The 25,661-nt window shown below is 55.2% G+C and overlaps 1 protein-coding gene across 2 annotated transcripts in view; it reads left to right on the forward strand.

The window, feature by feature from the left end:
• ARHGAP23 (Rho GTPase activating protein 23) overlaps window positions 1-25,661 on the forward strand; it is an 85,627-nt gene that overhangs the window by 42,424 nt on the left and 17,542 nt on the right. For both annotated transcript variants that reach the window (XM_023204309.2, XM_031934299.1), the window contains exons 8-20: window positions 53-208; window positions 433-544; window positions 756-813; window positions 2,757-2,900; window positions 8,720-9,037; window positions 10,554-10,615; window positions 10,871-11,001; window positions 12,503-12,624; window positions 12,994-13,149; window positions 16,551-16,629; window positions 19,981-20,054; window positions 20,341-20,430; window positions 21,276-21,401. In XM_023204309.2, the coding sequence (XP_023060077.1) occupies window positions 53-208; window positions 433-544; window positions 756-813; window positions 2,757-2,900; window positions 8,720-9,037; window positions 10,554-10,615; window positions 10,871-11,001; window positions 12,503-12,624; window positions 12,994-13,149; window positions 16,551-16,629; window positions 19,981-20,054; window positions 20,341-20,430; window positions 21,276-21,401 (1,628 nt within the window). The remainder of the gene's footprint in view (window positions 1-52; window positions 209-432; window positions 545-755; window positions 814-2,756; window positions 2,901-8,719; window positions 9,038-10,553; window positions 10,616-10,870; window positions 11,002-12,502; window positions 12,625-12,993; window positions 13,150-16,550; window positions 16,630-19,980; window positions 20,055-20,340; window positions 20,431-21,275; window positions 21,402-25,661) is intronic.

Genomic DNA, 25,661 nt, shown 5'->3' on the forward strand with positions numbered 1-25,661 from the left:
GGCAGGCTCCGCTCTCTGCCGCCTTCATACCTCTCTCTCTTCTCGTGCACAGATGAGCCCACCAGCCCCAGCATTGACCTCCAAGCCAAGCATGTCCCTGCCTCTGCTGTGGTCTCCAGTGCCATGAACTCGGCCCCCGTCCTGGGCACCAGCCCATCCTCCCCGACCTTCACCTTCACCCTCGGACGCCATTACTCACAGGACTGCAGTGAGCACTCCCCACACCCCCAGCCCCACCCTCTCCCCTGCTGCCCAGTCCCAGGGATCTCTGTTGGGCCTACTGCTTCATGTCTGGCCTCTTCCTCTGGTTTCTGCTCCTCCTGGGGCCCTTTGGGAGAGTCACCTCCTGCCCCTGCCCAGAAGGGAGGGCTCTGGGAAGCCCCTGACCTGCTGCCCCACTGACCCTGAGGCCCAACGCGGGCGGCTTTGCAGGTAGCATCAAGGCTGGCCGCCGCTCCTCCTACCTGCTGGCCATCACCACGGAGCGCTCCAAGTCCTGCGATGATGGGCTCAACACCTTCCGCGACGAGGGCCGAGTTCTGCGGTGAGGCGCTGTCTGGACATGGGGTGGGGTGGCCACAGCCACCCTGGCCAGCTGCTCTGGGGCAGGGCTCTTGGCCCTGGGGTCCTCTATGCAGGGGACAGTGTACCTCCCCCACTGGAAGGCCTCTGGGCCTTGGGTTTTGGTGGGTGACGAGAGAGTGAGGTCCCAGCTCTGCTGCCCACATCCCTCACCCTTGACCCTCGCTTCTCAGGCGCCTGCCAAACCGCATACCCAGCCTGCGGATGCTCCGGAGCTTCTTCACCGACGGGGTGAGCTGCAAGTGTGTGTGCACAGGAGCAAGGGAGCGGGGAGAGAGGGTGTTGGGGAGGTGGGGCCACAGCCTTGGCATGGGGGTTCCTGCTCCAGCTCCTGCCTTCCCCCTCCTCCCTGCACCCCTCACCCTCGTGTCCACCGCGGGACCCGCCCTCTTCTGTGGGCCCTAGCATCCCTGAATGACACCGCGCAGCCCCACCCAGGGGCCCCTGTCTGGACTGCCTCTTTCCAGACCCATCCCCCATAGCCACATGACTCACTTCTCCACCGTCTTCACGGCTTTTTAGGTCTTCCCTGAAATTCCAGCCTCCACTGACATTTCACGCCTCCCTTCGCTACTCTATGTTTTCCTCCTCAGCACGCCTCATGTACAATTGGTGTTTCCCTTCCTCCCTGCCTGGCTCCCCAGCTAAAATAGAAGCTCCCTGAGCTTATATTTGGGGCTTCATTTGTTTCCTTCACTACCCTCAGTCAGTATTTGCATCGCGTCTTGTCTTCATGGGACGGGGTCGGGGGTGGACACTAGAAAGGTGTGGCCGGGACACAGGGTTGAGATTGGTAGACAGGTGGAGTTCCCAGCCTCAGCACCTGGGGAGGTAGGATCAGGCCTGTGATAGCCCCAGCTGTTTGTTTGTTTTGAGACAGAGTCTCACTCTGTTGCCCAGGCTGGAGTGCAGTGGCATGATCTTTGCTCACTGCAACCTCCATCTCCCGGATTCAAGCTATTCTCCTGCCTCAGCCTCCCGAGCAGCTGGGATTACAGGCATGTGCCACCATGCCCGGGTAATTTTTGTATTTTTAGTGGAGACGGGGTTTCTCCATGTTGGCCAGGCTGGTCTCGGACTCCTGACCTCAGGTGATCCACCCACTTCTGCCTCCTAAAGTGCTGGGATTACAGGTGTGAGCCACTGCACCCGGCCTCAAGTGATCTTGCTTTGGCCTCCCAAAATGCTAGGAGTACAGGCATAAGCCATCACACCTGGACGTATTGTTGTTTTTAAAATCATATATATATATTTTTTTATGCGTGATTTTTTTTTTTTTTTGAGATGGAATCTCACTCTATTGCCGAGGCTAGAGTGCAGTGGCACTATCTCAGCTCACTGCAACGTCTGCCTTCTGGGTTCAACCGATTCTTGTGCCTCAGCCTCCCAAGTGGCTGGGATTACAGGCATGCTCCACCACACCTGGCTAATTTTTGTGTTTTTAGTAGAGACGGGTTTTACCATGTTGGCCAGGCTGGTCTTGAACTCCTGACCTCAAGTGATCCGCCCGCCTCAGCCTCCCAAAGTGCTGGGATTACAGGCCTGAGCCACCGTGCCTGCTGCACCTTTCCCCCGCTGTTTTTGATTATAGATGGACTGGAAAAGCCATCTTGATGTCAAGCCCTCTGTCTCATTGGTTGGTTGAACACCCCGGTGATGTTGGTACCTAGTTTATTTCTTATCACTTCTTCTGCTTACTTAGCTCTCGCTTGACTTGCACCCTCTGCAGCTGGAGTCCTGTTGACACTGTCACTTCCTCTGTTTAACTCCTTGTGGACATGACTACCTGCTCCACTCACTCAGCCTTTGTTGATGTTCCCACTTCCCCTGTTTATTTAACTCCTCATTGACACGATCACTTCCTCCATTTCCTTAATTCTTCTAAGTCTATAAAGTTACAGGAGGCTCCGGATTGGCTCCTCTAGCGTGGTGAGGCATGTGGTCTGCTGGTAGGTCATAGACTTTCCTCCTTTCTGGCTTCTCCTTTATGTATGTCTCATGACCTCAACACAAGTGGTCCAGAGAGGACAAGCAATGCCCATGAGGTCACACAGCACATCGGGGTGTAGCACAGACATATACCAGGCCTGTGCGGCTGCAAGTGGTCCATGGGGTTCCTGAGATGCTGGCATTGTGGGAGCCACCCTAAATTGCCCTCTGTTGTCTCCCTGCAGTCCTTGGATAGCTGGGGCACCTCTGAAGATGCTGACGCTCCTTCTAAGCGACACTCAACCTCTGACCTCTCAGATGCAACCTTCAGTGATATCAGGAGAGAAGGCTGGTTGTATTATAAGCAGATTCTCACCAAAAAGGGGAAGGTAAGATGGGTGGAGGAATGAGGTGGAAGCTGAACCCTCCAGCTTCTCCTAGGCCTACCCTGACAGCCTCTGGAGCCAGAAAGAACCAGTGTAGGTTGCGCCATGAAGGATGGAGGTTAGATGCTAGGAAGAACTTCCTGGCAGGGGGATTTGAAGAACTTATGTAAAAGAAGTTAACAAAAGAGGTGGATTTCGCTGTGGGATGGATCTGATAAAGTCGTCCTTGGAATTCTGGCGAAATCATCCCATAGTGGCCCTGGCTTGACAGGCCATCCTGAAGATGGCCACTGGGGCTCATGGAAAACAAGGAGCAAGGCTGGGATGATCTCCGTAGGAGAGCTAAGGTCCAAGAAGAAGGCAGGCAGGCCAGGAAAGGGCTTAGTGTTCATCCTAAGGACAACCAAAAGCTCTTGGGGGCTCTTGCCAAGGGAGTTACAGCTTTAAAATGTCCATTTGGCTCTCTGGGAGTGAGTTAGGGAGGGGCCACGCTGGAGGCAAGAAGACCAGTTAGGAGCCACCATGGAGATCCAGGTGAGAGGCGAAGGGGGCTTCGGGGAGTAGATGGGGAGGGCCTGGGAGGGAACCAGCAGGACCCTGAGAGGAGAAGGGCAGGGCCCCTGGAACCAGGGGATGCAAACCCTGGCCCAGGCTGCGCTGTGGGCTGGAGAAGTGGGAGGAGGGACCACTGCCTTCCCTCCTGGCGATTAGGATGAACCTGGGTTTGACTCTTGACTGCATCACCCATTGCTCTGAGAGCCTTGGTGACTCATCTGGCCATGACTCAGTGTCCTCGTCTGTAAATGGAGCTAACAGTAATCCCTAGCTCATAAGCCTATTGCTAAGGATTAAATGAGATGATCTAAGTAAAGGGTTTACCCAGTGCCCGGCACTTGGAGCTGCTGTACTTCTGCTTACTGCTATTTGTTTTCCTTTTTTGAGATGAAGTCTCGCTGTGTTGCCCAGGCTGGAGTGCAGTGGCACGATCTCAGCTCACAGCAACCTCCGCCTCCCGGGTTCAAGCAATTCTCCAGCTTCAACCTCCAGCTTCAGGCACTCACCACCAAACCCAGCTTTTTTTTTTTTTTTTTTTTTGTATTTTTTTAGTAGAGATGGAGTTTCACCATGTTAGTCAGGCTGGTCTCGAACTCCTGACCTCAAATGATCTGTCTGTCTCGGCCTCCCAAAGTGCTGGGATTACAGGCATGAGCTACCGTACCTGGCCCACTTACTGCTATTTGAATTTTCTACCCTGCCTTCTGAGGTCTTGGGGGTCCCTGGAAAGAACATAAGCTTTGAAACAGACAGACTTTGAGTTCCTGTCCGGCCATATATCAAGCACATGGCTTTGGGCACCCCACTCACCTTCCCTGAGCCTCACTTTCTGATCTATACGACAGGAACAATATTATCCTACCCCAAGGGCTGCTGTGGATTAAGTGAGGGTGAAGTCCAGGCAGGACTGGCGCTCCTCTGTGGAGAATGACTAAGGCCTCCCTGCTTGGGAGCCTCTGTGGAGGTTCTGGGGAGTTAGTGGTGAGGGAGCCAGGGCAGCCCTGCCCTCCTGGGGCTCCTGTCGCTCCTGTCGAGCAGAGAGAATGCATGTGGCATCATGGTTCCAAGTGCACAGACTGCTATGACACTGGGGTGCAGGGGCGGGTCCAGAGACTGAGACACGAAAGGGATGAGAAGCCACAAAACTGGGAGACAATGGAGGGGCCTGACAGGGAAGATGTCTCCTTAGAAGGTCTCGGGGAGAGGTGGGGAGAGGTGTGCTGGGAGCCAGGGTGAGAGGTGGAAGACGAGCTGGGGAACTGGGCACCTGCCCAGAGTGTGGGGCCTTGATACCCAGGAAGAGCCTGTCCAGGGTTTTATTTTATTTAGTTTTATTTATTTATTTTTTTGAGACAGAGTCTCACTCTGTTGCCCAGGCTGGAGTGCAGTGGCCAGATCTCAGCTCACTGCAAGCTCTGCCTCCCGGGTTTACGCCATTCTCCTGCCTCAGCCTCCCGAGTAGCTGGGACTACAGGCGCCCACCACCACGCCCGGCTAGTTTTTTGTATTTTTTTAGTAGAGACAGGGTTTCACTGTGTTAGCCAGGATGGTCTCGATCTCCTGACCTCGTGATCTGCCCGTCTTGGCCTCCCAAAGTGCTGGGATTACAGGCTTGAGCCACCATGCCTGGCCTATTTTATTTTATTTTATCTATTTTTGAGACGGAGTTTCACTGTGTCACCCAGGCTGGAGTGCAGTAGTACGATCTCGGCTCACTGCAACCTCCATCCCCTGGGTTCAAGCAATTCTTGAGCCTCAGCCTCCTGAGTAGCTAGGACTACAGGTGCCTGCTACCACGCCCGGCTAATTTTTGTAGTTTAGTAGAGACTGGGTTTCACTATGTTGGCCAGGCTGGTCTCGAACTCCTGACCTCAAATGATCTGCCTGCCTCGGCCTCCCAAAGTGCTGGGATTACAGGCATGAGCCACCGCGCCCGGCTCTGTCTAGGGTTTTAAATGTGGGCTGGCGATGCCTGGAGACTGAGGTTGTGTCTGTGACAGGAGGAGCCAATCCCATTGCCGTCGTCCAGGTGAGTGAGGCTGGGGGCCCTGACCAAGGCGGTGGTGTGGGGCCAGGTGGAGCAGACACTTTAGAGAGAGATTCCAGGGGAAGGAAGGCCAGGTCTTGCCAGCTGCTGGGAGGTACGAAAGGAGGAGGAGGCAATAAGGTTCCTGGATTCCTGGCTTGGGCGGGGGGGGGGGGGGGGGGGGGGGGTGGGGGGACCCTCCCTGGGCAATGCCACACTGGAGGAGCAGGTTCGGGGAGATGAAGCCAAGGGGCTCCACTGGGGCTGTGTGAGTCTGAGGGCCCTGGGACAGACCCCAGTGGAGGTGTCCTGGAGACAAAGGCTCTGAGGGCGTGGCACTAGAGGGAGGCCTGGCCTTTGTCTGTCAGCACCGACCAGTTACCTGTGCCTCTGTGCATGAGCTTGAAGGAAAAAGGCAAGAGACCCAGCTGAGCCTTGAGAGAAGTTGCCGGGGGAGGAGGCTGACAGAGACCAAAAAGAGCCAGCAAGTTGGCAGCAACACGTGGTATGGGAACCATGAGGCAGGGAGGGACCAGCCATGCGCACTGTGCGAGGAGAGCCACATGCGGGCCAGCCCTTCCAGTCTAACGTGAGCCACAGGAAGGGTCCTTGCGAGCTTGGCTGGCTCCCCCTGCAGGGGAGCCTGACCCGCAGCTCCTGGGGGCCCTGAGCCCAGTTCAGGGACAGGAGCCGGCCCGTTACTGCTCACTGGCCACTTCTGGAGGACCATGCCTCCACTCCCTTGCTGGCCAAAACCCAATGTCGCTCACTCCCTTGGTGCTGTGGCTTGGACATTAGAGGAGAGTCTTGAAGTCAGCCTCAGGCCCTTGGTCCACCCAGGCCGTGGGTACCCTCTCCGTGCTCCCTCCCAGCCCCAGCCTCTTTCAGAGACGTGGACTGTCAGACAGAGGAGGGAAAGGGACAGTGACTTGTCCCCACAGCCTCAGCCCCAGCATGGGAGCTGCATGCAGCCTTGGTGACCAACTACCTCACTCATTTACCATCTGGAGACACTGAGGCCTGGGAGTGCGGTTGCCTTGTCCCGGGTCATCCCGCTGGTTTAGCCTCAAAGATGTGCCCTTGTCACCACCTCACTGTCACATTAACTTTCTCCCTGGAGGGCTCTGCTATCTCCTACTCTGAATGTCCCTGTCCCCATCCAGCAGTTCTGTGATGAGCAGGGCTCACAGCTCAGGATCCACACGATGGGAGGCCAGATGTGGGCTATGCCCATCTGCCAGCCACGGGGTCTTCTTGCCTGGTTTGTTTGGAGGGCCAAGGCCTGTGCTGGATGTGGAGCCACCAGCCAGCGGAGAGGAGCTCTGGATCTGATGGGAGTTGGATCTCCTGCCCTCAGGGTGCTCCAAGGATCATTAATTCATTTATTCAGCAAATATTGATGAGCCCTTGCATGCAGCTGTAGGCCCTGGGATATGGAAATGAGAGGACGGACAAGCTCCCTGTCCCCAGGATAGTCTGAGGCTGCAGTAAGCTCTTGGAGAGGATCAAGCTGATCAGAAGTGGGAGCTGCATTGAGGGAAAAATATGGTCAGAGAAAGCCTCGCTGAGGAGGTGATGTTGGTGATGCTGGAGCTCAGATCTGAAGGGGAAGAAGGAAGCAGCCACATATAGAAGTGAGGGAGGGGGTCTTAGGCAGAAGGAACAGCAAGCGGAGAGGCCCTGAGAAAGGAAAGGCTTGGCTGGCTCACCTGCAAGGGCCCCCTGGCTTGACATAGTGAGAACGGTGTGAAGATGAATTTGAGGAGAGGCAGGGACAGACCACAGGAGACCTTAGATTTGATTCTGAGGGCAATGGGATCTCTTGAGAGGATCCTGAGCAGGGGAGAGATGCGATCTCCTTTTCATTCTAACATGATCGCTGCAGCTGCTGCTGGAAAATTATTGCAGGAGCAAGAGTGGAGACCGGGAAGGTCTGTGTGTCCTCCAGGCAGGAGGCGTTGATGGTGTGGACCGGGTGGTGGCAGGAAAGACAGACGGGCAGAACAGTTGTGACTTCCTGATGGATGGGATGTCAAGGGCGAGGAAAAGGGAGGAGTCAAGGGTAGCTCCCAGGTTTCTGGGCACCTGGGTGGATTGACTGGCTGGAAGAGATGGGGGTAGAGGGTGGAGAAGAGGTTTGATGGTAAGAAATCACATGGCCTGGCAAGTATTGTGCAAAGTGCCCATGAGACCCGCAAATGAAGACACTGAGCAGGGTGGGGGTCCCAGGCTGTGGCTGGGGGAGACGCTGGACTCGGGAGTGGCCATCAGCAGATGGACCTGGTTTAAAGGCACGGCACAGATGACATCCTTGAGGGAGGTGTGCAGGGAGAGGAGAGGAGAGTCAGGACAAAGTTCTGGAGCTCCGCCTTCTTTAGGGCGGGGTCTGGTACCCTCAGCTCTGCTGACATTTTGGGCCAGATAATTCCTTGTTGGGGGAGGCTGTCCTGTGCATTGTGCAATGTTTAGCAGCATCCGTCAGATGCCATAGCACACCCTCCAGCTTCCTCCACACAAATGTCCCCTGGGGACGAGTGTCCTGGCTGTTTAACTACAGGTGTAGAGGGTGGGGGAGGGGAAGTAGAGAAGACTAGGAAGGAGCCAGTGGGATTAGGAAGAAAGCCGGGAACATGGGGTCTCAGGTGCCGAGACGGGGTCTGGAGAGGGATGGAGGGGCTGGCTGTGTCAGATGCTGCTGAAGGGTTAAGACAAGTGGGGGAGAAGCAGCCACTGGCTTTGGCCACATGGTGGTTCAGGATGTCCCTGAGAGGAGCTTCTGGGCAAGTGAACTCTTGGGTGGGCGGCAGAAAAGTGGGGAGAACAACCCTCTGAGAATGCGGACAGCTTCTGAGCAGCTTTGCTGGGGTGGGGAGCAGTGTGGGGAGGGGCATGGGCTGGGAATGGCTTCCCGAGGATTTTATGTATGGAGCGCCATGCTGGGTGTCTGAGCATTGCCACCACCCGGTGAGTGTTGATGCTGGTGTTTAGAGGGGGAAAGGATTAGGGTCTGCTGGGGAGCTTGAGGGTGATGGGTAGGGATGTCCAGGCAGGTGAGGGGCTGAGAAAGCATTGGTGGGCTGTGGGCAGGAGGCTGCCCAGGTCCAGCCGGGTGGAGTAGGGGGCTCCTGGTAGGCAGCGTGGGATCCATCCCCCGGCTGTCCTCTGTCTGCTACTCTGAGAGCAGTGGGCAGGACTGGCCTCTCACCACTCCTGTCTCCCCCAACCCCGTGTCTCCCTGCAGAAAGCGGGCAGCGGCCTGCGCCAGTGGAAGCGGGTGTACGCCGCGCTGCGGGCGCGCTCGCTCTCGCTGAGCAAGGAGCGGCGGGAGCCCGGGCCGGCGGCGGCGGGGGCTGCGGCGGCCGGCGCAGGTGAGGACGAGGCGGCGCCCGTCTGCATCGGCTCCTGCCTCGTGGACATCTCCTACAGCGAGACCAAGAGGAGGCACGTGTTCCGGCTGACCACCGCTGACTTCTGTGAATATCTCTTTCAGGCTGAGGACCGGGATGACATGCTGGGCTGGATCAGAGCGATCCGGGAGAACAGCAGGGCCGAGGGCGAGGTGAGGGCCCGGCCAGCCCGGCAGCCACAGAGGGCGGGCGGGGTGGCCTCTCACTGGCTGTGGAACTGGGATGCCCGCTCTGAGCCTCACTTCCCTCTGCTAGAACGGGGGGCTGACAGGAGTGCACCTCGCAATTGTGTCCCCCTAGGTTTTGGGGTGAGGAGGGTGCAGGGCAGGGCTCATGGAGGACCTGGTGTCCTCGGGCGTGGGGACTGGCGGTCACCATCCTGACCCTAATGATGACAGGGATTATTATGACTGTGTTAGGATCGCCTTGAGCAGGCTCTGGCGTGGAGTGGTCAGCTCCAGGAGTTGAGGAAGGCAGGGGCCTCCTATGGAGTATGTTAGGGCATGAGTATCCCCGCACCAGAACTGCACTGGGCTAGCCTATCTGCAGGGCAATGAGCACATTGACCTTGTGAGGCGGCCGAGAGACTTGGCCTTTGGCCACAGGTGGGCAGGGGTGGAGCCAATGGCCTCAGCAGGGATTTTGGGAGATTTTTTTTTTTTTTTTTTCCCCCGAGACAGAGTTTCGCTCTGTCGCCCAGGCTGGAGTGCAATGGCGCGATCTCAGCTCACTGCAACCTCTGCCTCCCAGATTCAAGTGATTCTCCTGCCTCAGCCTCCCGAGTAGCTGGGACTACAGGCGCATGCCACCATGCCCATCTAATTTTTTTTAATAGAGACGGGGTTTCACTGTGTTAGTCAAGATGGTCTTGATCTCCTGATCTCATGATCCTCCCGCCTCAGCCTCCCAAAGTGCTGGAATTACAGGTGTGAGCCACTGTGCCAGCAGAATAATTTTTTTTAATGGCGCCCCTTGCAGTCAGCCATAGCTGCACTCCAGGGGCCTGAGTAGGGATTCCTCCCTGTTTACTTATTTGGCCAGGAACAGAAGTGCCTTGAGACACCCATACAAAGTCATGTGGCTGTCCCGGGCCTGGGATCTCTGCCAAGAGGGCAGTGGGCCTGGGCCTGCTCTGGCCATGGGAGGGGGGCGGTAGTGCATGGCCTCTTGCTGAGGACACATCCTCTCACTGACCAGGCTCTGCTCCCCTGGGAACAGCTTTCCCCACTGCAGGGAGGAAGGCACCTGGAATTTGGGCCTCTTCCTCTGGGGGCCTGGCTTGACTGTCCCCAACAAGGCGTGGTCAGGGTGGTCCCAAGTCACCATCACTGGCAGTAGCAGCCCCTCCTGGGGGACCTCCTCCATGCCTGCTCAGCGTCTGCCAGGATGGTGACGAGTGCTGCATGATTCTGCACCCGGCCCCGAGCCTTCCCTGTTAGCCCCCCATGTTTATTACCAAGGAGACTGAGGCTCAGAGAGGCTAAGAGGCTTCCCCAAGGCCTCAGCTGGTGAGAGGGTGCTGGGGAGTCCGGGCCTGGTCTTTCTCACTCCAGGGTCTGGGCTGTCCACCTGGCAGGTGGACGAGAGGGGAAGCAGGGCCAGGGATGAGCCCTGGGGTGGGCTGGCTGTGGGCACTGACACTGTCCACTCTCTCCTCTCCTGCTTCAGGACCCCGGCTGTGCCAACCAAGCTCTGATCAGCAAGAAGCTTAATGATTATCGCAAAGTGAGGTGAGGCCCAGCCCTCGTGGAGCAGTCCCCTCCGTGGGGGTGGTGGGTGGCTGAAGGCAAAGGATGTCTTCCTGGCCCACCACCAGGGCCGCCCTCTACTGGGGGAAGGGGTATCCAGGGTCTCCACGTTGCAGTTAGGCATGGAGGCATTGCCTCAGGGTGGAAGGGAGGTCCTGAGGGATGGGAGGCCAGGGTGGGTGGCCTGCTTGGCCACCCCACATGAAGACCTCTCCTCTCCCCCTTTTTCCTGCACAGCCATAGCTCTGGGCCCAAAGCTGATTCCTCCCCCAAAGGCTCTCGTGGCCTGGGGGGCCTCAAGTCTGAGTTCCTCAAGCAGAGTGCGGCACGTGGCCTCAGGACTCAGGACCTGCCTGCAGGGAGCAAGGGTAGGAAGGTGGTCACTGAGACAGGGTGGTGTGTGGGGGCAGGGAGCATGGGGAGGGGAGGGCATGTGTGTGTGTATTGGGCTGTGTCTACTTGTGTGTGCCTGAGTGTGTGCCAGGGTTACCCGGTATGTCTGTCTGTGTGTGCATGCCTGTGAGGGTCTCGGGGTGGAAGGGCCTGAAGCCTGATTCCCCTCCCTGACATCCCTGCTGGGTGGTCCTCTAATCTCTGCTGGTGTCTCTGCAGGGATAAGAGGCCTACCCTTTCTAAGAGCAACCTTTCCCATATTCACTCACCTTTGACTGTTAGAAAGTTCTTACCTGGCTGGGCAAGGTGGCTCACACCTGTAATCCCAGCACTTTGGGAGGCCAAGGCAGGTGGATCACCTGAGGTCAGGAGTTCAAGAGCAGCCTGGCCAACATGGCAAAACCCCAACTCTACTAAAAATACAAACAAACAAAAAAAATACCCGAGTGTGGTGGTGGGCACTTGTAATCCCAGCTACTTGGGAGGCTGAGACATGAGAAACACTTGAGCCTGGGAGGTGGAGGTTGCAGTGAACCGAGATCACACTACTGCACTCCAGCCTGGGTGACAGAGTGAGACCCTGTCTCAAAAAAAAAAAAAAAGAAGAAAGTTGTTCCCTTGGGCCAGCAGGCATGGTGGCTGACACCTATAATCCCAGCATTTTGGGAGGCTGAGGCTGGAGGATTGCTTGAGGCCAGGAGTTTGAGACCAGCCTGGGCAACATAGCAAGACCCTATCCCTACAAAACATTTTTTTATATTTTATTTATTTATTTAGAGATAGAGTATCTTTCTGTCACTCAGGCTGGAGTGCAGTGGTATGATCTCAGCTCATGGCAACCTCCACCTCTTGGGTTCAAGCGATTCTTGTGCCTCAGCCCCCCTAGTAGCTGGGATTACAGGCATGTACCACCATGCCTGGCTAATTTTTGTATTTTTAGTAGAAACAGGGTTTTGCCATGTTGGCCAGGCTGGTCTTGAACTCCTGGCCTCATGTGATCCACCTGCCTCAGCCTCCCAAAGTGCTGGGATTACAAGCGTAAGCCACTGTGCCCGGCAAAAAAAAAATTTTTAAATTACCCAGGTATGGTGGTATGAGCTTATAGTCCCAGCCACTCAGGAGGCTGAGGAGGGAAGATTGCTTGAGCCCAGGAATTTGAGGCTGCATTGAGCTATGATCATACCACTGCACTACACCCTGTCTCTAAAGAAATAAAGTTCTACGGCTCCCGCCTTGTAGTTTTGGCCCATGAGGCCACACGGAAGTCCTTGCCTTGCTCTGGGCCTCTCCTTTGGGGTAAGCATCCTCCGTTTCAGGCCTTCTCTCTTGCCATACAGTGTCCCATTAGCCCTGGACAGCTGGTTGCTTCTCTGATGGAGTCCCCATACGTCCAAATGTGTGAGTGTGGCAGTGAATGTGTGTGACCCTCCTGGGCACCCTGGCTCACTCTGGTTCTCTCTGTCTCCCCCACTTCAGATGACAGTGCTGCAGCCCCCAAAACCCCCTGGGGCATCAACATCATAAAAAAAAATAAGAAGGCTGCCCCAAGGGCGTTTGGGGTCAGGCTGGAGGAGTGCCAGCCAGCCACGGAGAACCAGGTGGGTCTCTGCCACACACCAGAGCAGGCCCGGCAGGGGGAGACCGAGGCACAGAGGGTCACAGCAGCAAGGGACGTGGAACCTTTTCTCCACAAACACAGCTGGGAAAACAGCCCAAAGACGGGAAGGCCCCCGCCTGCCCCAGGCCTCCTAGGGAGGGAGCAGCAGGGCTGAGGCTGAGCCCGGCTCCTTCTCAGACCATGGCAAGGCTTTGGTGTCATTTCTCATTCCCAGACTGGAGGCAGCAAGGGCCTTTTGTTCCCCCCAAGGCTTCCTGGCAGCAGCTCTGGGCCTTGCACTGTCCCCATCTTGGCCTCCCCAGCTCCTCTGGCCCCTGTCCCACCTAACACCCCTCCGCTGTGTCCCCAGCGCGTCCCCTTAATCGTGGCTGCATGCTGTCGCATCGTGGAGGCACGAGGGCTGGAGTCCACAGGCATTTACCGAGTACCCGGCAACAATGCAGTGGTGTCCAGCCTGCAGGAGCAACTCAACCGAGGGCCTGGTGACATCAACCTGCAGGATGAGGTGGGTGAAGCTGGGGGTCTGTGGAAGGGGGGCCGAGATCGTGTGTGGGTGGTGCTCCACTTGGAGAGTTCTATGGTCTATTGTGTTGCATGCATTGTGCCCTGTGACATGCCCGGCATTGGTCCAGAACACCAAGATGGGCAAGATGGGACCTGCCCCTGCTGGCCAGCCCAGGGATGGGCATCACCCCAGGCTGAAGCTGAACAGGTAAATGCAGTCATGGCCTGGGGAGCTCTGAGGCAGAGGCTCACAGACAGCAGTTTTATCTGAGTGTTGAGGATGAGTAGAGTTAAACAAAAGCCAGTGAAAGCCAGGTAAGGGCATTCCAGGCAGCAGAATGGCCTGCGCAGTGGTGTAGATGCAGAAAGTTTGCCAGGAGTCAACCAGCTTTCTCTGTAGGGGGCAGAGAGTATACATTTTCTGCTGTAGTTTGCTCTGTTGCCTTTCCCCCTTCTCTTCCTCCTCCTCCTCTTCCTAATACTTTAACAATGTAAAAACCATACATAGCTCAAGGGCCATCCAAAAGCAGGCTCTGGCTGGATATTGCCTACAGACCATGGTTTACAAAGTGCCGGCTTAGAAAAAGGGGAATATATGATGTTTTCTAGAATGGCCAGCAATTTGGGTGGCTGCAGCATGGAAGGAGAAGTGGCTGATCAGGCGAGATGAGACCAGCCTGTGAAGGGATCTGCAATCACACTTAAGTGTTTCCAGCAGGGCCGGCGATTCTCAAATAGTGTTCCCCAGAGTCCTAGGGTTCCCCAGAGGGGCCTTGGGAGGCCAGGGGCAGGTCAGGACCCCCTATCCTTGCTAGAGCAACCCTGCTTTGCCCTGTCTGTTGTACTGGGTTTTCATGTACAATTTTATTTGCCCAAAGGGGCTCTGATAAAAAAGATATTTTGGAAAACCACGAATGTGAGCAGCAATGTCCCATGAGTCACACACGTGAAGGCTCATGGAGTGCACGAGTCTTCCTGTCCTTGGAGAATGAGGAGCTGAGACAAGTGTATGTGAAATTGCGGACAAGAGAAAAAGACGATCTCTCATCAGGGACCACACTGTGATGAGGAAGGAGAGAGTGCTCAGGCTGGAGCAGGTGGTGGCTCGAGAGTTTGAGTGTTGGAGGAAGGAATAGGAGGGGGCAGGTGGACAGGAAGGCTGTTGGGTGTGAGACAATGGCATTTTCCAAAACCCCGGTGAGGGCCGGGGAGGGTTTGAGGGTTAGGACAGAGAGTGGATCTACCGCCTGGGCTTGGAGGTGGGGAAGGTGAGGCCCCGGGGGGAGAGAGAGGGCATTTGATGGCTTCACTGAAGGCTTCGACCTTGATCTGATGGACAGTAGGGAGCTTTTGATGGTTCTTAAGCTGGGGAGGCATTGTGAGAGCAAAGTTCAAGAAAGAGTAATGCTCCCGCTCATGCCCGATGGATACAAATGGAGAGGGCAGGGGCCTGGGGAGAAGTCACTGATCTATGGAAGCGCTAAGGGTCAGGAGGACGTGGCGGTCCTGGGGGAAGGGGTTGGGAGCAACCCTAAGAGTTGGCTGCAAGAGAGGGAGGAAGGAGGGGCGAGGAAGAGCCGCATATTTGAGCTGGGGCTGGTGGTATCTTCCTCTGGCAGAAACCAGGGAGTAGGGCAGCGTGAGGAGAGGCGGAAGGGAGGGGCCGTCTCAGGGAGTGGCTCCATTGGATTTGGGGTGTGGAAAGTCCCCTGCATGGGGTGAGGACATAAACAGGTGCTAGACTGAGCATGGACTAGAGAGTGGCATGGGTCCTGCTGCAGCTGGGGCATGGGATGACCAAGGGTAGGCAGCAGAACAGCAGGGGCCACGCTCTGAGTGGGGCAGAAGGAGAGGGCCGCCTGTGAGCCTGGGGTGAGGGCAGACACTTCACTCTGGAGGAGCCAAGGAGCACTGGCCAGGGCCTCGGGTTTGGCAGCTGGGAGATGAGAGGAGCCCACACCTGAGGGCCAGGAGGTAACAGAGTCGGGTGGGCAGGAGCTGCACTGGGTGTGTGTGGGTGTGTGGTCAGCTTGGCCTCAGCCAGGGACGAGGGGACCATGCCGGCAGGCAGCTGGTCCAAGCCAGGGCCAGATGGGGGTGCGCCAGGTGTATCGGGTGTGTTGTTTTGTCTTGGGTATCATTGCGTCATTTGTTGTGGGTGGTGCTGGGAGTAAGTGTAGTGGGGGACGAATCTAACCCCTGGTGAGCCTGCGGGAAGTGTATTGTTTATGGGATTGTCTGGTGCTAAGCTAAGGATCCATTGTAATGAGTGTGTGTACTGCTGTGCTGTGTCTCTTTGCTGGGGGTATTAGGTCGCTTTCTGGGCCTGAGTTATTCGGAGCCATTCCCAGTGAGGCGGCTGTGCCTGACTTGGTTGCATTGTGGGGTGATGGTGCCCCCTGGTGGACAGAAGGGACAACGACCCGGCCGTTCATTCTTGTACTCAACAACCATTTATTTTGGAGTAGGGTTTCTCAACCTCAGTGGACATTTTGGGAAGAACAATTATTTGTTGTGTGGGGTTGCCCTGTGCATTGGAGGAAATTTGGCATCATCCCTGGCCTCTATCTGCTAGATGCAAGTGGCACCGCCCAGTTGGGAAAATCAAAATGGCTTCAGACATTGTGTCCTCTGGGGGTGGAGTGGGAGTTTTGGGGACAAAATTGCCTCCTTCTGTTAGAACTACTGATTTAGGGCCATGTGAGTACCAGGTTAACTGTCCTAGCTAGGTGATGGGAGCACAGTGGGAAATGAGACAGACGGGATCCTGGCTCCTCCTGGAGCTTACAGTCCTGCGCGGAGACAGACATGGACACGGAAACAAAAGCAGAAAATAATGACAAACTGGGTTAAGTGCCATGAAGGAAACAAAGTCAGGGCTGGGGTGCAGGTAACAGGGCAGTGGTGAAGGTGACTGCTTTAGCTATGAGGGTCAGAGAAGGCCTTTCTGAAGAGCGACTTTTAGGCATGGATGAGGAGCCAGTCATGTGGAGGCAGGGAGGAAAGTTCTGGTTGAGAGAACCAGCACATGCAGAGGGCCCAAGACAGGAAGGAGCCGGCATGAATGACTGCTGTGTCACAGATGCTTAAACTGTGCCCAGTGGAGGCGGCAGCTGCCACTCACTGTGTCCCCACAGTGCCTGGGACTTTCTGTGGCTGGGGAGGTGTTGGAGCCCACAGGCTGGCAGGAGCAAGGAGGGGCTGGGGCCAAGTGAGAGTGTGGGCACAGGACCTCGCTGGGGTCTCAGTTCTGCTTCCACCACACTGATGAGTAGAGAGGTTGGTCTAAGTGGGTCCCAGGGAGGGCCTGGTGGGCTTGATTGGGCTCTGGAGTGAATGATCATGAAGGCATGGGCATCGGGCTGGGCCTGCCTGTGGCCTGACATCCGACCCCTCCCCCAGCGCTGGCAAGACCTCAATGTGATCAGCAGCCTGCTCAAGTCCTTCTTCCGAAAGCTGCCAGAGCCTCTTTTCACTGATGGTGAGTAGGAGGTGGAAGTGGGAGTGGGGAGGGGACACCAGTCTGTGCCGCACCCTGACCCCTACTTTTATATTTGGTTTGTTGGTTTTACTCTTTTTTTGGAGACAGTCTTGCTCTGTTGCCCAGGCTGGAGTGCAGTGGTGCAATCTCCGCTCATTGCAGCCTCAAGCTACTGGGGTCAAGCGATCCTCCCACCTCAGCCTCCTGAGTAGCTGGGACAACAGGTGAACACCACCACACTCAGCTAATTTAAAAGTTTTTTGGTTTTTTTTTGTAGAGCTAGGAGTGTTTCTCACTATGTTGCTCATACTGGGCTTGAACTCTTAGGCCTGGGCTCAAGCAATCGTCCTGCCTGCACTAGCCTTCCAAAATGCGGGGATTACAGGCATGAGCCACCACATTGGCTTTAAAACACACACACACACACACACACACACACACACACACACACACAAAAGCATATATATAAAAAAAAAACATAGATTGTACAGATGTGAATAAAGAAACAGCACAGGACCCTGTGAATCTCCTGCTCCCTTTCACGGGAGGTTGTGGCTAACACTTTCTGAGCATTAGTGTGTGCCAAGCACAACTCCCTACAGCGACTCCATGAGGAAGGTGCTATTGTCTTCCCTCCACAGATGAGGAAACCGAGGCTCAGAGAGGTTTAATGCCTTGCCCAAGGTCACGCAGGTTATAAATGGCAGAGCCAGGATTCCACTCCAGGTGTCGGGCTCCAGGGCTAAGCTTTGGCCGTTTGCTGAGCTGCTTATTCACAGTCTGTTGTGTTTCTCTCCTGGCCCTCTTCTTACATGTGTGGCAGAGATACACACATGCATGCGTGGAGTTTGGAGTTGGGTGGGTTCAGGGGTGTGCTGGCAGATGTTTAGCATCTGTCTCTGGGGGAAAAAATCCCTAATGCCTAGTGTTTTCCAGCTTCCATGGTGCAAATACTCCTACCATGGTTTATTTCGAGCCACCAACGTGATGTCACCAACATGGAATTGGGAAGGGAGGCACACGGTCGCTCTCAGGAGCCAGTGTGAGCGGGCTCCAGCACACCACTGGTTGAGTTGTTTTTAACAAAAGCGAGTTGTAATTCTGAGATTCATTCGTGTTAGTGCAGAGCGCTCTGCCTCATTCTTGTTTTAAATCAGTCACATAGAATTTCATGGCTTGAATAGACTATAATTTCTTTAAGTACTCCTCTATTGATGGATATTTAGGTTGTCTTCCAATGTTTGCTATTACACAGCCTGTTGCAATGGCTTTCCTTGAATAAGTCCTCGCACGCCCGAATCTGTGCTCTCCAAGGAGATTCTTTTTTTTTTTTTTTTGAGACGGAGTCTCGCTGTGTCGCCCAGGCTGGAGTGCGGCGGTGGCCGGATCTTGGCTCACTACAAGCTCCGCCTCCCGGGTTTACGCCATTCTCCTGCCTCAGCCTCCCGAGTAGCTGGGACTACAGGCTCCCGCCACCTCACCCGGCTAGTTTTTTTGTATTTTTTTAGTAGAGACGGGGTTTCACCGTGTTAGCCAGGATGGTCTCGATCTCCTGACCTCGTGATCCGCCCGTCTCGGCCTCCCAAAGTGCTGGGATTACAGGCTTGAGCCACGGCGCCCGGCCTAAATCTTTTTGCATTACTATACTGGCTGTTTTTATTTTCTCTGTAATCGCTTGATCAGACCATGTGCCCATTTTTCTGTTGGATTATCTTCTCATGTTGATTGTGGGAGACAAGCTCTTCGTGTATTACACATATTAACACTTTGTTAGTTTTTGCAAATATTTGCTTTGGCCTGCCATTTGCCTTTTCACTTTGCCGTATGGAAACTGAAAACACATTTTTTTTTTTTTTTTTTGAGACGGAGTTTCACTCTTGTCGCCCGGGCTGGAGTGCAATGGTGCAATCTCAGCTCACTGCAACCTCCGCCTCCTGGGTTCAAGCGATTCTTCTGCCTCAGTCTCCCAAATAGCTGGGATTACAGGTGCCCACCATCACGCCCAGCTAATTTCTGTATTTTTAGTAGAGATGTGGTTTCACCATGTTGGCCAGGCTGGTCTCGAACTCCTGACCTCAGGTGATCCACCCTCCTTGACCTCCCAAAGTGCTGGGATTACAGGTGTGAGCCACCACGCCCTGCCTAACAATTTATAATTTTATTTTTATTTAATTTTATTTATTTTTTTTGAGATCTCACTCTGTCACCCAGACTGGAGTGCAGTGGTGCAATCTCGGCTCACTGCAACCTCCGCCTCCCAGGTTCAAGCCATTCTCCTGTCTCAGCCTCCCAAGTAGACAGGCGCCTACCACCACACCCAGCTAATTTTTGTATTTTTAGTAAAGATGGGGTTTTGCCACATTGGCCAGGCTGGTCTTTAATCCCTGACCTCAGGTGATCAGCTGATGCGCCTTGGCCTTCCAAAGTGCTGGGATTACAGACATGAACCACTGTACCTGGCCGAAAACAATTGTTTAAAATGTAACCAAAGCTGTTCATCTTTTCTTCATGGATTCTGCATCTCATGTTTAGGATGGCCTTAGGATTATGAAAATATTTTATTTTTTCCCCAGTGCTTCTATAATTTTCACATTTGACTCTGCTGTGTGACTGCTTTTTTGTATTGTGAACTAGAAATGATCCCCCCCAGATGGTAGCCATTTGTCCCAGGGATATCTTTTGAGGCCCCCATCCTTCCCCCTGATTGGAAGTGCCGCCTTTATCATACAGTAAATATCCACATGGCCCGCTTCTCCCCTCTCCAGCCTTAACATTGCTCTGCCTTTTCTGCTGTGCCAGCGGCTTCCGCTGTGCCGTCGGTTCGGGACGTCTCAGTCTCTGGTAGGGCAGATCCTCCCACATTACTCTTTCTTTAAAAACTATTCCTGGCCGTCTTTGTGCATTAGCTCATCCAGATGAATTTCAGAATAGGCTTATCATCTTCCAGTTTTCAAAGGTCCCCGTGGACTTGTTCTGAAGGGAGTTGGGGGAATCCTTAGTGGAGGCTGTCCGAAGCCCCTCCTCCTCTCCAGGTGTCCTTCTCTTCTGACCTGCTGAACCCTGGTGTCCATGTCCTGGAGATGGGGGCAGGGACCCCTTTTCTGGGGTCAGCATGCAGCTCAGATCGTATTGCCTCCCAAATGAGCACACCTGGGCCTCCCCAGGTCAGGTGCACACCCGAGTGCAGCTGTGGGGTGGGTACAGCTGTGGTGGGTGTATTCATATACACAAGAGGCTGTGAAGCCCCCAACTGGAGGAGTTCAAAACACAGCCCTTCCAGCAGGGCCCTTGGCCCGGAGAACGGGGAAGGTGCTGCCACCACCTCTCTAAAGAGTCTCCGCTGTGTTCTAGACAAATACAACGACTTCATCGAGGCCAACCGCATTGAGGACGCGCGGGAGCGGATGAGGACGCTGCGGAAGCTGGTAAGGAGAGAAAGGTGCTGCCAGACATGAGGTGGGGTGGCTGCCCGAGCACCTCTGTCCCGGGAGGTGGGGGGTCCGGTGCTGCCCACAACCCCTGTGGCCTTGGAGAAGCCCTGCTCCACTCCGGACCTCGGTTTCCCCATCCATACAAGAGAACGGGGGGTTAGAGGGTAGATTCCAGACTCCCTGAGGCATGGTAGTGGGAGCTCTTTGGGGCATGGTGGTGACAGGGGACAGGGGGAGGCCCTCATAGCCTGTCCTCATGCCCCTCTTCTCTCCTACTCAGATCCGGGATCTCCCAGGACACTACTATGAAACGCTTAAATTCCTTGTGGGCCATCTCAAGACCATTGCTGACCACTCTGAGAAAAACAAGGTGGGTAGGGGTCCTGCATGGAGTCTAGGGGAGGCAAGCACAGGACTTACTGTGTGGGGGCCCTCAGCACGCGCTGAGCTCCTGCAGGTCCAATAACTCAGGCCCCTCTAGGCACGCCCTCCTCCTATGACTGCTCCATCCCCACCCTGCTCCTATATGCTGGCCAGTGCTTTCCCCCAGAGAGCCATCTCCTGAGTTTCTGAGAGCTTTCCAGAGGCAGGGAACCCTGGCCCCCCCATATCCGATGCATTGACATCCTCTGACTTAGCTCAAGTCCCTTGCATTGCATTTGCTCATCAAACCCCTTATGCCTTCTGGTTCTCTGGTTCTGCAGTGGGGAAAATGAGGGGAGTGATAGGATTTTTTTTTTTTTGAGACCAAGTCTCCCTCTGCCGCTCAGGCTGGTGTGCCATGGCACAATCTCCACTCACGGCATCCCTCGCCTCCCGGGTTCAAACAATTCTCCTGCCTCAGTTTCCCAAGTAGCTGGGATTACAGGCATCTGGAAGTGATCGGATTTTTTCCCCAGGCCTAAAATAACCCCTGGGACCTCCAACATGTTTCCCACTGCAGGATCTCCCTCTGCTGGCACTGACCACTCAGGGGTGCCCTGTATAGGTGTGCAGGTTGAGCACTGCTCATGGCCGCTGGGCCTGGGGATGAATGGGGCTGAAATCTGGCCTGTGCTCTACTCATCAAGCATCTCCATGTCCATACAAGGGAGTGTCCACCCTCTAAGCTGGGGACTGGTGAAGATGTAGTTGGAGACAGAGGCCTCAGTGGCCCAGAGTGAGGGAAGACTGAGTTCAGGATGTTGACCATGACCTGCTTTCCCTGCTGCCCAGATGGAACCCCGGAACCTGGCCCTGGTCTTCGGGCCGACGCTGGTGAGGACCTCTGAGGACAACATGACAGACATGGTGACCCACATGCCTGACCGCTACAAGATCGTGGAGACGCTCATCCAGCACGTAAGCCCCTGTTCTGAGGGTCGCCTGGCAGCCCCTGGGGCCCAGGCTGTGTTCCTCTGAGCCCCTCGCTCTTGCTCAGCCCCTCACTCTTGCTCGAGCCCCAGGAAGGGCTTGGCAGCTTTAGACCATGCTGCTAGGGTGGTATATACTCCTCCAAAGCCATGGGCAAGACAGGAGTGGATCCTGGAATCCCTGCTGCCCTGGGACGTTGGATCCCCAGCAGGAGAGTCAAGAGGCCCTGAGCATCCAAGATGCCTGGGAGAGGCAGAGGAGGAGGAAGGGCAGGGAAGGTGCTGTTGGTGGAGGGCGGAAGGGGCAGCTTCAGAAGGTGGCCCCTGCAGAGGTGTCCTGGCAGACACGAACAGACGGGGGCCAAGGTCTCACCTGACATCAGGAGGCCCTGGCTCTAGTGACTTTCCCTGCTGGCCCCACTGAGGTTTCGGGGAGGTAGTGGTGATGTCCATGGTAATGAGGGGTGGATGGGATAGGGCACAGGGCCTTGGCCTGAGGCGGGATCCTGCACCAGTGCTTGGCATGTACTGGGCTGGCCACTTCCCTTCTCATGGCTTCCTGGATATCAACAGCCCTGTTCCTGTAGGTTCTTGTTACTGTGCATGTATGGAGGAGAACCCAGAGTGGCCAGCAGAGGGCGCAGGAGGCCTTGGTCTTCCAGAGCCCACCCCAAGGCAGTACTGCCGCCTTCTGGGGCGCACATGGATGTTACTATGAATCATATAGACTTTCCATTTCCAATTCTTTTTTTTTTTTTTTTTTTTTTGAGACAGAATCTTGCTTTGTCGCCCAGGCTGGAGTGCAGTGGCCAGATCTCCGCTCACTGCAAGCTCCACCTCCCTGGTTTACGCCATTCTCCTGCCTCAGCCTCCCGAGTAGCTGGGACTACAGGCGCCTGCCACCTCGCCCGGCTAGTTTTTTGTATTTTTAGTAGAGACGGGGTTTCACCGTGTTAGCCAGGATGGTCTTGATCTCCTGACCTCGTGATCCGCCCGTCTCGGCCTCCCAAAGTGCTGGGATTACAGGCTTGAGCCACCGCGCCCGGCCCCATTTCCAGTTCTTGTTACAGTCCACAAAGGATGGGAACAGAGCCCCTCCTGCCATGGGAAATAAGACTGGCAGCTGGTCAGAGGAAGGGAAGCCTTAGCCCCAAGTCCCCTAGACACTTTAGGAAAGGAAAGCTGGGCCCTGTCACCCCCATTTTACAGAGGAGGAAACAGGCTCAGAGAGGCAAAGCGACTTGCTCATGGTCACACAGCTAATAAGTGGCAGCCCAAGATTTCAAGCCAGGTCTGTCTTACCAAAGCCTGTGCTTTCCTCCCCTCATCAACCCGAAGGGCAGACTCCCGGGTCCCTCCTTGAGCTGGCCTGGGAGGGAGGGAGGGGGCCAGGGGCAGGAGGTGAGGCGGTGAGCAGCCAAGCCATGCTAACAGCCTTGCCTGCCCATCTCCCTCCTTCACTGCATGCTCAGGGCTCCGAGCCACGGGAGGGAGGATCCTAGCCCGCTGCATCCGGACACTGGGAACACCACTCCAGAGCTGTCTGGGAGGCCAGGGCCGCCCCACAGTATCGGGATTCCTGATGAGGACTCGGGAAAGCTTAGCTCTCCAGGGCACCAGGGAGCCCTGGAATCTCCCATGAGGGTGTGTTTTGGGGGCAGCAGCAGGGAAGAGTGGGTGTCTGGCCCGTGCTCCTGGAAGCCTGAGGCCTGAGGTCAGCTGAGGTGTCAGGACCTGCAGCCTTCAGGGAGGAAGGAGGCCAAAGCCCCAAGATGGGAGTCCCTGCTCCGGACAGGGTGGAGGAGGTGGAGTTTGTCTCATTTAGCACTGACGCTAGTGCCTGGCACACAGTGGACACTCAGTGTTTGTACAGTAAATAAATGAATGAGTAAATTGCTAATTGAGGTTATGTCAGGCGGGGCTTTTCTTTCTCTTTCTCTCTCTCTCTTTCTTTCTTTTCTCTTTGTGTGTTTTTTTTTTTTTTTTTTTTTTTGACAGAGTCTCACTCTGTCGCCCACACTGGAGTGCAGTGGCGCAAATATGGCCCACTTCCAGGCTCAGGCGATCCTACCGTCTCAGCCTCCTGAGTGGCTGGGAGTAGAGATGCGCACCACCACACCACCTGGCTAATTTTTGTATGTTTTTGTAGAGATGAGGTCTTATTATGTTGCCAGGGCTGGTCTTGAACTCCTGGACTCAAGCGGTCCTCCCATCTCGGCCTTCCAAAGTGCTGGGATGATAGATGTGAGCTGCCGTGCCCGGCCAGGTTGGGCGTTTCTACTCAGAGATTCATTCCCGAGAACTAACTGAGCTGGTGGTCTTCCCTTCTCTGCCCCCTTGGCATTTGAACGTAATCAGCCCTGGATGATTGTCGAGGGGATGAGCCACCCACTCTGCAAGCCCTGAAAGCCTGCCCACCCACGTGTGCCGCCTCTGTCTAGCCTGGAGGCTCCGTAGCCAGGGCAGTGCTGCTGTCACTTGGGGCACCCAGACCAGTCTTCAGGTCGGAAAGAGGGTGGCAACTGAGGGGTAAAGAGGACCAGCGACTTGCCCAGGGCCACACAGGAAGAGAGTGGCAGAGCAGAGAGGAGAGCAAACCCCGGTGTCCGGCCTCACAGTGGGTAAGTTGCCAGCAGCCCCTGCCTGTGTTTACGAAGTCCAATGGAACCCAAACAAAGATCAGCCCAGGGCATTTGCTCAGGGACTCACTCAGCAAAGGCAGCGATACCTAATGTTTCTCAGTCTCAGCACTAGTGACCTCTGAGGTCCAGATAAGTCTTTATTGTGGGAGGCTGTTCTGTGTGTTATAGGAGATTGAGCAGCATCGCTGGCTTCTACCTGCTAGAATCTGGGAATGTCACCCTAGTTGTCACAATCGAAAGTGTCTCCAGACATTGCCAAATGCCTCCTGAGGTGGGGGGATCTCCTATGTGCTGTGTGGCCTTGGACAAGTTCCTTACCTGCTGTGCTTCAGTCTCCACATCTGTAAGGTAGAGATGACAGTCTGTTTACCTCACATCGTTGTGAATGTCTGCTAAAGCACTCGCCGCGGTGCCTGGTAGGTCCTAAGTGTTGTGTGAGAATTGACTGTCATCCTCTTCGTCGTGGTCATTATTCCACACCAGAGACAGATCCCCGTGCTGGGAACACGGAGATGAATGGGAGCCTGCTCAGAAGGAATATTGCCAGTAAAAGCTGCGTCTCTTTGTGCTCTGGGCTATGCCCAAGGAAGCCCCACAGAAGGACCCACCCCGGCCCTGGGTGCAGGGCTGGGGTCGTAGTCAGGGGGTTCTTGAACTGTCTTAGAGGACCATGATGAGAACCTAGCCAGGCAGAGCAGGGAGAAAGGGTATCCCAGGCGGAAAAAACAGCACGTGCAGAAGCAGGGTGGCAGGAACTAGTGTGGATTCCTCTTGAGAGCCGTGGCCACCCGGGCGCTTCCTGTAGACGCCATGGTTTGCAGAGTACTTCTGGGCATCTTCGAACCCGAGTTAAAGGCTGGCTTCTTTGGGCTGATCCTCAGGCTCCCCCGGTCAGCCTGTCTCTGGAAGCCGCACTTTTGAATAACGGTAGCTCACATCTATTATACATTAACAATGTCCTGCACTCAATGTTTTCCATACGGTATTTCATCTCAATCCTCCTCGGGCCTAGAAGGAGGTGCTCACATCATGCCCATTTTAGAGATAAGTAAATAGACTTACAGAGGGAAAGTCACTTGGCTAAGGTGAACTTGAACCAAGATGACTGACTCCAGAGCTTCCATTTTTCTTTTTCTTTTTCTTTTTCTTTTTTTTTGAGACAGAGCCTCACTCTGTCGCTCAGGCTAGAGTGCAGCGGCGCGGTCTCCACTCACTCCTGCCTCCAGCTCCTGGGCTCAAGTGATCCTCCCACCTCAGCACCCCCAAGTAGCTGGGACTACAGGCGCATGCCACCACGCCGGGCTAATTTTTGTATTTTTAGTAGAGCTGGGATTTCACCATGTTGGCCAGGCTGGTCTTGAACTCCTGACCTCAGCTGATGCACCTGCCTCAGCCTCCCAAAGTGCTGGGACTACAGGTGTGAGCCACTGCGCCCTGCCAGAGCTTGCATTTTTCTTATCTTCCTTCGCTCTCTTCTCTTGTATCTCTTTCTTGTTTTCCTTCTGGCCTTCCTGTGCTGTTTTAGTTAATCACACGTCAGATCATGAGCGATAATAACCGAGGCTCATGGCGCATGCTCAGGCAAGTCCCCTTGTTTCCCTTCTTCA

Source organism: Piliocolobus tephrosceles, chromosome 16, assembly GCF_002776525.5.
Source record: "Piliocolobus tephrosceles isolate RC106 chromosome 16, ASM277652v3, whole genome shotgun sequence".
NCBI lineage: Eukaryota > Metazoa > Chordata > Mammalia > Primates > Cercopithecidae > Piliocolobus > Piliocolobus tephrosceles.